General features: G+C 38.5%; 1 protein-coding gene across 2 annotated transcripts in view; it reads left to right on the top strand.

Moving 5' to 3' along the window:
- Positions 1-14,809, top strand: part of LOC141428611 (probable multidrug resistance-associated protein lethal(2)03659) — a 53,632-nt gene that overhangs the window by 25,027 nt on the left and 13,796 nt on the right. Inside the window, exons 8-11 of one of the 2 annotated variants that reach the window (XM_074088617.1) lie at positions 3,052-3,208; positions 8,769-8,971; positions 10,618-10,890; positions 11,370-11,541. In XM_074088617.1, coding sequence (XP_073944718.1) covers positions 3,052-3,208; positions 8,769-8,971; positions 10,618-10,890; positions 11,370-11,541 — 805 coding nt within the window. Of the gene's footprint in view, positions 1-3,051; positions 3,209-7,514; positions 7,668-8,768; positions 8,972-10,617; positions 10,891-11,369; positions 11,542-14,809 lie in introns of those variants that run through there. The other variant, XM_074088624.1, reaches the window with a different exon arrangement.

Genomic DNA, 14,809 nt, shown 5'->3' with positions numbered 1-14,809 from the left:
CTATTCTTATATTTTTTATTACTGTCATGAGTAGATATTAATTTAGATACCTACACCCTGAAGATGAAAATTAAAACAAAATAAAACTTTACTCATTATGTCATTATGTATGATTAAACTGATATGACAATACATTGCAAAACGAGTACTGATTAAGCTTTTAAATTTATTTTTAAGTTTCTGAATTATTGTAAGAAATGTAATAATTATCAGTTTTTCTATACTTTCTATATTCAATGCATTTCGTCTTGTGTTTAATACCTATCCACTTATAGTTAGGAAAATATTATAGGACAGCTACCATTAAATGACAGGATATGTCCTATGTTATGCAAGTAGCAAGCTCTCAAAACAGCTCACCCTTTCTGAGCTCTGGTTATTACAATAGACGATCCATAAACTTGTGGCCATGCTTGTCCGTTTTAGATAACAGTCAATTTTGATTTGTCTAAGACGTGTTTAAGTTTTTGTGATAAAGGCCAATAGTCCTTACTCTTAGAAAGAAAGAAAGAATACATTTATTTGCCAAAATTCGTACGGCTTAGCCTAAACAAAACGTCTGCAGCGCTCATTTTAACATCCGATTGCATCCATTGTGCGCATATTAATGAAATAATCTCGGATTAATTAGTAATGACTCTTCTGCGAGCCCATGCTAACTAGGGACAACAGGAACACGTCATCATCATCATCATCATCATCATAATGGTTTTAAAAGACCTATCCAATGATACCTCACACTATAGGGTTGGATGAAAAAAAAAACACCCCCACTTTACGTCCATGGGAGGTACCCTAAAAAAAATATTTTTGATTTTTTTATTGTAAATTACAGCTTTCTAGCATGGATAGTTCCTGAGCAAAGCCGCGGACGGACAGACAGATAGACAGACAGACAGACAGACAGACATGGCGAAACTATAAGGGTTCCGTTTTTGCCATTTTGGCTCCGGAACCCTAAAAAGATTTACTATTTAGGTGTCATCCACATTGTAAATAAATACATTATCCAAATTCCGTAATTTTAGTTGCAGCGTTTCTGACTTTGCGCTGATGACTCAACTGTGGAATACAAATAGTGCCTATCAGTGTGCCCTATACACAGCATAATGTTTACTTTAGGTTACTCTGATGGATGCGGACGGATGACACAGTAAACTGTTCACTAAGCACTGCTGATGTTAATACCGTTATTTATTAGTTGATACAATAAATGCGGTATTTGAACATTTTGTATATGTTTTATAAATTAAAACTACACAATGCCTGTTATCAAATAGAGAAACAATTATTAAGCTACCTTTACAAATAACTAAGTTATAAAGGTTTGAAATTCAAGATTAGACTGAGAAAGACATACTGGCACGTGACGTCACACGCCAGTAGCGCCATACTTGCTGCATAGAGAAAAGCGTTTGAGAAAGAGAGGTATATAGATTTTTCAAAAAATCACTATATCCAATTTTCAACGGATTTAAGTTTTCTCTTCGCTAAACACTGTCTGTACATCTATATTTTCGTAATAATATTAAGATATGGCAAATTCAGGAGTTGTCAAATACCGTATTGTAATTTAAAGAAATAAAGTTAAGGTTGAGGGCTTGTGTTACACCACTCATTAATAAATTTTGTGACAGATAATATGATGCCGTCTCTGTTTATTTTGACAAAACAAGCAGAGACGGCATCACAGATATCTATCACGTAAAATTTGTCAAGGGGTGATGAAAAACGGGCCCGAATAGTTGGAAATAATAAAGAACTAGTTGAACAAAAGTATAAAGGGAGAAAGACTATAAATTTGATGCATGGGACCATGTATCAAAGTAGTCCCAGATCCTAACAAAAAAATATTTGGTGCCACAATGGAATACGGTATTTGACAACTCCTGAATATGCCTATTAATATTATTATGAAAATATATACTCAGCGGCACAAAATTTGGTCCACCTTTCATACAAAATTACCGATTCTGCATACATTTGAGGGCCAGATTTTTTGCCGCTCAGTATAGATATACAGACAGTGTTTAGCGAAGAGAAAATTTGAAATTGGATTTATAGTGATTTTTTGAAAAAATCTGTATACCTGTCTTTCTCAAACACTTTCCTCTATGCAGCAAGTGTGGCGGTACTGGCGTGTGACGTCACATGCCAGTATGTCTTTCTCTGTCTAATCTTGAATTTCAAACCTTTCTAACTTTGTTATTTGTAAAGGTAGCTTAAAATTGTTTCTCTATTCGATAACAGGCATTGTGTAGTTTTTTAATTTATACAAAATAGTCAAATTCCGTATTACATTTGATGCGTATAAAATAAACAAAATATAAATAGGAACCTGTTTATTACAAGCTTTTAATTAGTTTCACCTGTCCCGTTGTCTGTCTGTCTATAATTAAATCTTGCAAGTTAAATTTGACCAACTTCCAGTAGTCAGATTGACATGAAATTTGGAATACTTATGTAAATAGCGTGACAATACAATAATCTAGTAGTGACATCCTGGTAGTCCTGCCAGGATCGTCTCGACAGGATGGAACTCTTCAACGGTTAAAAGCATCGACTTGAAATTTGGTATGCAAATGTATTTTGGGTGACAATGTAAGCACAGTCAACAAAAAGTACAGTAAGCAGAAAAAGCTTGTATTAAAAATTTTATTTTTATGGTTAGGTTATTTAACTTTTAGTTCTGTTGTTTTTTTATTGAACTGCGTTCTACACAAAGTTGTACTGTACATGGTCGTTTTATTTTAAACCAGCTCTTCTTAGTGTAGTGAGCTACATCATTTTTCGGCCATTTTGGTCCCCATCAAAGACACGATTTTTACACGATTGTTAAGTATTAGTATGACTAGATGAATGTCTCCGTTTTGATATGTTTAGATGTCTGCACATCAACACGACTAACTAACGTGCAGTTTTTTCTATGCATCTTATGTACTTTATTAGCGTCATGTATAGCTACCTACCTTGCGACTAACAAACGATTAAAAAGTTTAACTTAATATCACACATGTTTTGCCAGCGATTTGATAATCACGTGGTTTGCAGCTTACTTGGGCAAGAGAACATCAGTCCTGCGTTTGAAGACGGCTCTGCGTACGGACGAGCGAGTGCGCCTCATGAATGAGATCTTGTCGGGCATTCAAGTTATCAAGATGTACACCTGGGAGAAACCTTTTGCAGACCTCGTTGCCAAAGCCAGAAAGTACGTTCAAATTAATTGGTTACCTTCTCAAATATAAACTTAAAAAAAACCTCGTAAGACTATGTGTTTAATATAAGTTGCACACATTCAACCGTAGGACTTACAACTACGTTTTCATGCCATTTCACGAGAAGGAATCTTTAAAAACTTCGTGAAAAGACTCTCAAACATTTCTCATGCTTAAACATGTGTCTGACCCTAAACGAAGGTTTACATGCTACTGTCTACGTTACCCCCTGAATTACACGAAAGAATCTACGACCTATGTTCTCCAGACGACCCGTGAACAAGACATTTGAAGAACTTTCAAACATTTAGACAACTACATTGATCCGAAACCTAGCATATGGGCTTCTCAACATACTTCATATCCCGCTTGCAGCAGGCCGATGAATCAGTGGCCGTCTACGCGTCAGAACTGAAGAGACTGTCACAAAACTGTGAATTCAAATGCCCACTGTAAGAAACCTACTCTTGATTCATTCCTATCACTGCAATTATACGAGGTCTTAAAGATGGAGAAATACGAACTAAAGTACTACAGGAAAGCGAGACAACACCATTTTCGAAATTAGTACATACTGCGACTTCAATGGAAATCGGGAAAAATGAAAAATGCAACGATGTCTACCTCTATTCGTAAGTCAACAACCGACGTCATTAATAAAATAGCTCGAGTACGAAATGAACCGCCGCCGCACTCACCGAGAGATTAGTTCACCCGTTTCTATAAAGAGACTTAAAGGGTAAATGCTACCGTTGCGGAAAAGACGATCACAAAGCAAACGAGTGCGGTGCCATAAAACTATATGTCGCAAGGGTCAAAAAGAGGGTCACTTAGCCCGAGTTTGTTTACAGAGACGTGAACGTAATGAAACGAACTTACTGAACAACTCCACTAGCAGTCTGAGCGCCGACAGCGTCGGAGAGATCAATCTCATTAAGAGTGAAAAGTCTGATAAATACATTATTACTATACTTATTGAAGGCAAGAAAATCAACATGGAGTTTGACACGGCGCAACACTTTCTACAATTTCCTTAGAGACTACGAAATTACACATAAATAAGAAGATATTTAATACTAACATGACACTAAGAACCTACACCGGTGAGATCTTCAAACCCCATAGGCGTCGCATACGTCAAATGTAATTATAAACGCCAAAATTTCTATGGACAATTATACATAATCGACAAGGAAGTAGAACCGATTTTGGGTAGGAGTTGGATGAAAGAGTTCAACATTAAACTTGCCGACATGAGAAGTGTCGAAAGCTGCACAAAGATTCCGGAATTGAGTAAATTGCTCGAGGAATACGATTCCACTGTTTTTAATACAAACCTGGGGAAATCCCTAACGTTCGAGGCCACCCTGACTCTTAAGGATAATTCGCAACCGATTTTTATCAAACACGCAGAATTCCATATGCATTACGAGCAAAGTCGATGAAGAAATTGACAGACTGGAGAAACAAGGAATAATTACCAAAATCGATCATTCCGAGTGGGGTACACCTGTCGTGCCGATAGTAAAACCAAATGGAAGTATCAGGTTATGCGCTGACTACAAAATTACCTTGAATAAAGTGAATTAAGGACGAAAAATACCCAATTCCCATAATTGAAGACATCCTTGCTGAAATGAACGGAGGACAACTGTTTTGCACCTTGGACATCACTCAGGCTTACTTAAATATGGTGATGGACGAAGAAAGTGCCCTATTACAGACTTTGAGTACACACAAGGGTACTTTTAAAGTAAACCGACTAATGTTTGGGGTCAAGGTAGCCCCAAGCCTCTGGCAGAAATTTATGGACCAACTGTTACTGGGCCTTGAGGGAGTCAAGTGCTTCTTCGATGACATATAATCCAAGGATCTTCTGAACAGCAGCTGCTTACACGGCTTAAACAAGTCCTGCAGAAACTTAAAGAAAAGCAACCTTCGGGTCAATAAAGAAAGTGTCACTTCTTTAAGCAAAGTATTCAATTACCTAGGACATACGATAGACAGAAATGGACTGCATAAGAACCCAGACAAGATAAAGGCAATTTCAAATGCTCAACGCCCTACCAACGTCAATGAATTAAGAACCTTCCTAGGCATGGCAAATTATTACAATAAGTTTAATACCAAATCTTGCATCTATCACCAGTCCTCTGAATGCACTCTTGAAGAAACATACGAAATTTGTTTGGACTGCGAAATGTGAAAAAAGTATGAATTTAATAAAGAAAGAAATACTCAGTGAAAGGGTCCTAATACATTTCGACCAAGACAAACCTCTATTATTAGCTACAGATGCTTCACACCCACAGGCCTTGGTGCAATTCTGAGCCATAGACTACCAGACGGCTCTGAACGACCCATAGCATTCGCTTCTAGATCCTTGACCGAGAGTGAAAAAAATATAGCCAAATAGACAAGGAAGCGACAGCAATTTTCTGGGGATTAAAAAATTCTTCCACTACTGCTATGGCCGTAAATTCACTCTTATAACTGATCACAAGCCCCTAACGTCAATCTTTCACCCGCATCAGACATTACCAACTATTAGCACAATGAGATTGTTTCACTACGCTCACTTCCTCTCTGGATTCGACTACACTATTGAATATAAAACTTCTACAAAGAATGCAAACGCTGACTTTCTGTCACGCTTTCCGGTTGAGAAAATTAACGAAAATAAGATTGATCAACATTACATTTTTCAACTACAACAGATAAATATACTAAACATTTCGCCTGAAATAATTGCCGAAGAAACAAGAACAGACCCACAGTTACGAAAATTATTGGAAACGCTCCGGTCAGGCACGTCACTCAGAGAATCAGGATTCAAGGATAACGAATTAACAATACAAAATGACTGTATTCTAAAAGGTTCCAGAGTAATAATCCCTCAGAAATTACGGCAACAAATCTTAGAAGAACTACATTCTGGACATATAGGAATTTTGAAGATGAAACTACTTGCACGGAGTTTTGTGTTTTGGAAAAATATCGATAAAGATATAGATGACAAAGTTAAATCTTGTCGAACATGTCGATTAGAGCAGAATGAACCATCAAAAGCTCCTCTGCATCACTGGGAGAACCCGGCAGGCCCTTGGCAAAGAATACACATAGATTTCGCAGGGCCTATAATGGGCTATCAACTTCTGATTGTTGTGGATGCCTTTTCCAAGTGGGTTGAGATAATACCAACAAAGACAACCACAAGCTCATTCTGCATTAAGAAATTAGAAGAATTATTTGATACATTTGGCCTGCCTTACACCTTGGTCTCTGACAATGCTAGACAATTTGTATCACAAGAGTTGAGATATTCTTAAAGAATAATAATATTGTACACAAGACCATTGCCCCATATCATCCGGCAACTAACGGACAAGCTGAACGCTTCGTACAAATTATTAAAAAAGCTCTACACAAATTGGAGGGGGAGAGTGGTGGCATTTTAGATAAGGTTCGTACAGTTAAAGCTCTGCTTCGGGCCACACCAGTCAGTTCCGGAGATTCGCCATATATGCTCATGTTCGGAAGAGACGTGAGAACAAGACTAGCTGCGAAGATTCGAGCGCCACCAGATCCTGTACCCTAACCCAGGCCAAAGGTCAGAGAGTTCACATTAGGAAGCCGCGTCCAGGCACGGAACTACTCAGTAACCGGTAAGAAGTGGGAGTTCGGTACAGTAAACCGTCGTATCGGAAACCTACATTATGAGATTGCCATTGACGATGGGCGCACCTGGATACGCCACCTTGACCAGCTACTCCCGGCTCCAGGAATTCCTGGGAATCACGGCGGAGGTGTGTCATAGACTATTGCTGTCATGTCGTTACCTGGACACGTTTGTTTACATGTTTTGCTTGTCACTTGAAAATATATTGTGATGAACGAATTGCTCTATTTCATTTGATAATTATTTAACAAGTTCTGTTGTTTTTTTATTTGAACTGCGTTCTACACAAAGTTTACTGTACATGGTCGTTTATTTATAAACCAGCTCTTCTTAGTGTAGTGAGCTACAATCATTTTTCGGCCATTTTGGTCCCATCAAAGACACCGATTTTTACACGATTTGTTAAGTAATAGTATGACTAGATGAATGTCTCCGTTTTTGATGTTTAGATGTCTGCACATCAACACGAACTAACTAACGTGTAGTTTTTTCTATGCATCTTATGTACTTTATTAGCGTCATGTATACTACCTACCTTGCGACTAACAAACGATTAAAAGTTTAACTTAATATCACACATGTTTTGCCAGCGATTTGATAATCACGTGGTTTGCAGCTTACTTGGGCAAGAGAACATCAGTCCTGCGTTTGAAGACGGCTCTGCGTACGGACGAGCGAGTGCGCCTCATGAATGAGATCTTGTCGGGCATTCAAGTTATCAAGATGTACACCTGGGAGAAACCTTTTGCAGACCTCGTTGCCAAAGCCAGAAAGTACGTTCAAATTAATTGGTTACCTTCTCAAATATAAACTTAAAAAAAAAAACCTCTTAAGACTATGTGTTTAATATAAGTTGCACACTTTCAACCGTAGGACTTAGGTACAACTGCGTTTTTAATGTTTACTTTGAGATTGAAAAACTACGACCTTTTGTCTTCTAAGTGTTATCAGCAAAAAAACATTCGAACTGCAATAGCTAAGTGTATTCAGTAATTGTACTGCGAACAAATTATGAACGGCAAAAGAATCATTTTACCATAGAATTCACTGGAACCAACCTTTCCTTTGTTTCTTTTGCCATCAGACACTTCGAGTATTAATAGCTCACGGGCAGGTACTGTGCCTCGTTCTTTGGAAACCAAGCGAACTGTTTTATCACTACATAGACAACACTGATATGCATTCCCAGGCGTGGTAAATTTCTACCGCCGGGGAAATACGTATTGTATGTACATTTCGTTTTCAAATGTTTCGACTTGTTATTTGTTCGTTAGTTGTACCTAACGTAACCTTAGCTACATTACTACAACTCACACTGTTGTAAAGAGTACATTAACAGACAGTATTTTTTTAAATGTAAATACTATTAAGCGAGTATTAAGTTTTGTACGTTGTAAACGGCATACCAGATTTGGATGAAATTTGGTATGTAGATAGCTGAATATCTGGAATAACACATGGGTTACTTTTTATTCCGATACTCGTGCCACGGGATAGCAATAAAATCCCACAATTTAAATCATATTTTAAATGCAACGATGAAATCTACGATGTACTTTTTTGGAATTCATAGAAGAAATCAATAAAATCCCAGCTTACGCGCCCTAAGCCGTGGGTAAAGTCTATGGATATATGTATAGTGCATAATCTATTTCCATCGAGAAAAGTCGGATCGCAATCGAAGTACGACGGCGCCTAAAGTCTCAATCAAATATTTGTATTAAATGAGTGACATTTTCATGTTCATTAATATTTAACTTTATTTTATTATTTAGTGTCAAACGACAAAATTTAAAAATAAGAACTTATCAGATAAAATACGATGATTATGCACTGCACTATATCTGTAAGTTATCGTTATTTAATATGTTCAGGCAGGAGATAAAGCAGATTCGTGCGACGTCCTACATCCGCGGTGTACTGACTTCGTTCACAATGTTCACGACGCGCATCTGCCTGTTCTGCTCGATCCTGGCGTTCGTGCTCGAGAACAACGTCATCACCGCCAAACAGGTGTTCGTCGTCAGCAGTTTCTACAACATCCTGCGCCAGACCATGACCGTCTTCTTCCCGCAAGGTACTGTAAACTTATAAATAAACTCCTTTTGAATCATATCTACGGCCAAGGACTTTAATTCAAGGACCACCATGGAACCTTTTCAAAGGAAAAGTCATTACGATTTTCCTTGTTACCTAATTAATGCGATATCACTATGACGTTCACAGTGAAATGATTCCATGGTGGCTCATGAATTTAAAGTCCTTGACCGTACTTTATTTGATCCTTTTTTCAGTGGCGTGCCTAGGGTATCAGACTATGGCAAGCCGAGAGATATGTTTTAGTATTTTTTATAATTTAATGTAAGTACCTACATCCACCTTGTTGCCGTAAACTTCAATCTTCAGTTTGGACGAGCTTACCAAAGCGCACTGAAGGCATGCTATTACTTACTAGATGGAGTCCACACAAGGGACAATTTGGTCCATCTCCGAACTCATTCTCTCCCACAGGCACTGCACTTTACACCGCACTAAAACCAGAATACCTAAGCACTTATTTATTTATTGAAATGATTGCATCAAATCACAACGCTACGCTTCGAAATACACAATCATGAAGTTAGTTAGAAGTTATTCATCTCGCCCGCGCGTTCCAAACCAAACGCAACAAACTTCACACCGTAAGCCAGATTCAAAATTTCAAAGAAAGTGCTACATATGCAGCTATACATAGATATTTGCAAAATTAACGTTTTCCTAAGTATGAAGAGAGCGTTTGCAAGCCCCGTAAAAGCCCACGAGAGCGAGCGAGATGTCATGCTATTTACAATGTACGCCACTATCGCCGCGTCGACTCGCCGCGCCGCCGCCGGTCGCAATCAGCGCCACTAGCTGTGCCGCGGAATATTTATGCAATTCTTAGTATTTTACGTAAAATAAAGCGCGCTAAATTATTTAGACCCAATGCAAAGATTCGCCTTTGAATTTTAATTTTAATTATTAATTAGGCTGTCAGTCATAACTGAAATCCCTGCCAATGAGTTTACATAGCAGTACCATTACTCTCTGTCTCCGCCACTGCACGCTGTGTACCTACTTCATTAGAGTTCAACGTATAGGTCGATTCCCAAGAGCCAGCACGAATGGATTGAACGAAAGTATATAATGTCACATGGACATTTTTGTAGAATAGTGACTGATGCATGTTATTTTCATATTTACTCAGAAGTGTTTCAAATGAATGTAGTTTTTATGTGTTGAGAAAATCAATGAATATTTAAAAGGCGAACAATGAAATCTGGTGACTGATTCGGAAACATCTCTTCAAATGTTCTTTTTTTATTCTTTTTTATGCCATTGCCACAAGTTTCACTTTTGTGTTAATTAAATATCATATATTTTAACCCTCTTGCGCTCGCAGCGCCGATTCTGATGATCTTTGAATATTCAAAACAACCCCGAGATATCTCTAAAGTATCCCTGAAACATGCGAGTGGTAGAAAAATATCCTCGTGTGCAGTATTGTACGACAAATAATTAAACCAGGCCATTATGGGCGCTATAGACCCGGTTATTAGAATTGCCCCGTTATGTGGTCTCAATACATAGACCGCTTGTGTAAATAACGACGGTAAAAGCATAATAAGAGTATAACTGAAATAATGAAAAACCATTATTAAATAAAGATTGTGTACATTATTGTTCAACTGTGTATTTTTTTAGGAATCGCTCAAGTAGCTGAAGCTTCAGTTTCGATAAAACGGCTTCAAAATTTTATGTTGTACGAGGATACGAGTAAACCGGTCCCTACTCTCTCGGAAATACAAACATCCACGAAACCTAAAGTTAAGAAAGGCGAAGAGACTAAAGAGAGTAAAGACATCACTCCTCTCTCTCCAACCAAGAGTGGTTTAGAAATTCCGAGGGATGATTCTAAACTCACCGACGAGTCAAACGTTTCAAAAGAGACAAAGATTGAGGAATCTAAAGGAAATGGTAAGAAATTGGCTACAAGTTGTTTTCACGTTTACGTTAATCTCGGTCTGTAAGAGTAGCTTTCCTAACGATTTTAGTGATGAATTTAAATTTAAATTATCCTTTTTATTTTCACTTCATAGTAATCATTAATCTACCAATGACGTGCCAAAATTCAAGTCAATCGAACTATTTGAAGTGGGTGAAATTCTTTTGGATTTGATTACATTGTTTGTTCTACTTACAACTTAACTAGTACAGCTGATAAGGGTTCAAAAATCATTTCTATTTTCTCAAGTAGCCAGTAAAAGGGGCTAAAAACCCGTTAGGGCGAAATATATTTGCTTGTAAATATAAAACTGGAATGATCAAGGACCAGATGCCTTATTGTCTGACGCGCATGGAATCTCAATCGTTTTCACCACTTCTTTCTGTTACGCATTATAAGACGATGGTAGAAAGAGATGAAACAGAAGGTAAAACTAACATTTTACTTGCAGGCAGTTCAAATGTTGCGCCTCTAGAGTCAGGCGAAGAGGAAGACGCCGAGCTAGCTGCTCGCGTGGAGGAAGATCCTCGAGGGGTTCGGCTCAAACACGCCACAGCCAAGTGGATCGCGGCGCATCACGAAAACACGCTCACAGACCTGTCACTCACGATCAAAGCCGGCAAGTCAGTATCGTCATAAAAATCATAAATCAAGTATACAGTTAGAAATGTTTATCGCGTGAAATTACGATTAATAAAAAGGTAAACTTGGTATGTCTGTGTTTAAGAAGCGAGTCTGGAACTACTATAGTAGTTTATGAAATTCTTACTTAATAGGGGTCCTTAAAACACGAGTATGGTTTTATGAAACGAGGCGCAGCCGCGTCAACGGTTTTGGAACGCATTATAGAGGACTTATGATATGGGTGTAGAATCGTTTTTAAAAATAATTTCAGTAATGCAAAGCTACACTACCCAATATTGACATAGGTTACTTTTATCCCGGGTAAGTGCGAACTTCATGCTGGATGCAGACGAAGCAGCGGGCAAAAGCTAGAGGTAAATAAACACGAGATAACGATAAAACGCTCGTGTGGCGTAAATGCACACTTGAAAAGCATATATCTATCAATTACACAATCCTTACTAATATAATAATTGCGAAAGTGAATATGTTCAGTCAAGTTACAAAAATATGTATACACATTTTTATGCACCGAAAATTAAGGTCGCGTATACATATTTTTGTAACTTTGGCCGTATCGATATCTTAGCACTTGACTGTACATATGTTTATTTGTTTCTTACGCTTTCATGCTTAAGGCGCGTAACCAAATTCCCTTTATTCCCCTTTCTCGTTCTAACCTTACGACTTAAAACAAAAATATACAGTGTCTTATCTATCACTAATAATTGTTCACTTTATTTTATAACCGAAAACACACAACTCAAAAGTCAAATTCGTAGAATCTATTCTACACAAGCTAAAATATTGTCTAGGGAACTTGCAATATAAAAACAGCGCATTCGACCGGGTAGTCCCTTAGAGTACTCAACCGATTATGATGAAAGGCATTTAGTGATAATTTGGGATCTCTACAACAACATAGGATAGTTTTCATTTTGGAAAATTGCATAGTCACCACGGGCGCGCGATAAACGAATTACTCGCAGACGAAATCGCGGGCAATAGCTAGTGTTCAATAAAATCAATAATACAACGCAAATCAAGCGTAATCGGTAGTTTAGAGTAAAGAGCTTAAAATTATTTATTATGCCCTTTTAACTTAAAGATTGCTTATTCACATTTCTTGACACATTAGTAACACAGCATTATTATTGTACAAGCAATGGCTTTATTGCTAACCTTTATTCACGGCAAAACTGTAGACTTTCCAATTATGAGTTGGATATATGTACATGGTTTCTTCACATAGTTTCATCCATCTCGCTTCTCGAGCCATGACTGTGGCCGTGTCTACGGCACTCTGTGCTACGGCGAAATATAAAAGCATCCTTTGTTGTTTGCTCTGCATTATCGATGTGCCTTGGCAGTTTAAAGATCTCTTGTGAAATAAAAGGCCCGTTTACGTGAAATTACCGTCGCAATCCAGGTACAAACTATGATTTGTGTGTTGGAATGTGGGACGATATTGATAAACTATTCATGGCTTCGATTAGTCTGAACGACGGATTCTAACGACAAAGGTCAAACTCCACTAGCCAGGGGAGAGCCAAAGCCCACCTCTGTGGCCACATATTATTTCTATAAATTAACCAAATTACAGCGACACGACGCGGCTCAACGCAGCAAGGCAAATTCGGGTTGGTGGAGCGGAGAGTCATTCGAGCGTTTCAACCGCCTCATTTTCGTGGTAGCATTTTTTTATGACGAATTTGACGTCATGATAAATTATTTTTGGGAACTGTAACAGAATCCCCTACCATATCAACAAAAAAGTGGCCCTGAAAATAATACGGAAATAACGCTCGAGTAATGACCCTTGAATATTCTGCTAGCTGCCGCTAGTACAGTTTAGCCCGCCTCGGCATAATGTTTCTTCGAGTCTTTATGATTCTTTTCATCACACTTGCTCGTAAACAGTGTCGTAACATGCAGGCTACCTTAGTTGCAACCCCTCAAATAAAGCCCTCGACCTTAATGTGCTTGTCATGAAACCCGTGGTCGGTAAGTGAGTCATTGCGCGTACACATTGTCTTGCCATGAAGCCCAAGGTCGGTAAATGAGGCAGTGCCCGTACTGATGGTGCTGCGCGCGCTGCTGCAGGACTACATGGACCACCACCACATGCACACGCACGTTGCGGCGCATGCCGAGGGAGGGGGAGGGCGACGCTGCCAAGAGCACAGCCAGGTATCGCCAATATTTGGAAGAATTATATTTTTTCTTTTACAAATATAAAATTTTACTTGCAAATGTGATGAAAAACATTGTATGTCGCACGGGCGGTACTAGAATTACGAACATCGACTCATTAAAGCCCTCAGTCTTCGACTTCGGGCTTCTAATAGACTCTCTTTCGTAATTCCTTATTTACCGCCCTTAAGACACAATGTACTATTGGGCGCCCAACGCGCACGAGAGCTTGTAAAATGTCGCGTTACAACCCGATGTTGGCGCAAATTTAAATGAGATTCGACACTGACCGCCGTAAGCACTATCGTGTGTATAAAACATGCTGTTTTTATTTCATGTTGAACAATCTCTCTTACAATTGAGAATTACACTATAAAGAAATGTACCACGTTAGAAGAGTTGCGCCGCTCGAGTGCCGTCTAAATGCTTTTAGGAGAGGCTGCGCCGTTATTACTTGTACCTAGCGTTTTCTCCCTTTTTTCTTTTCTTTAAGGCCATGTTAGGTTACTATTCTCGCACTCAGCTGAAGTGGTTGCTAATTCGTCATCGACGTAATATTCACATCCTGTCGTTGCTCTTCAATGTCCTTTTTAAGCCTCAGTCCCCTACCTACCTTTCAGAAAGGTTCAGTTACTTGGCTGTTGGGTCTGGAAATTGGTTGCGGTCGAGTAGTAATCTTTCTCTCGCTTTTCCAGTCTCCAAATCCAAATCCTACTCTAAATCCTTCTCCGTGCACGCCGTGAGTCTGTGGCATTGGTTGCCAGGGGATATCAGGCCGGCACAGTCGGTTGCCACCTTACGGAATCGCTTAAGGGCGTACTGGCTTTACAGTTCTTCGTAAAATCTTAAAGAGGCAGTGTTGTGTTTTGTGTATGTGTGGTGTATATGTTTATTACATTTAGTTTATTTGTCTTGATATGTATTAGTTTATGACTTTATTATTATGCATTAGTGTGTATATATGTGTAGTGTGTGTATGTATAGTGTGTGTGCATATATGCATGTATGTGTATTTATAATGAATTATTTGAGTTAATTTGAAAGTTCGTTTCTTTTATCTTTTCATTGTACTCG

The sequence above is a fragment of the Choristoneura fumiferana genome, chromosome Z, assembly GCF_025370935.1.
Source record: "Choristoneura fumiferana chromosome Z, NRCan_CFum_1, whole genome shotgun sequence".
In the NCBI taxonomy this organism is placed as follows: domain Eukaryota; kingdom Metazoa; phylum Arthropoda; class Insecta; order Lepidoptera; family Tortricidae; genus Choristoneura; species Choristoneura fumiferana.
The sequence above is the reverse complement of the archived record's forward strand: the minus strand, read 5'-3'. Positions and strand labels throughout refer to the sequence as shown.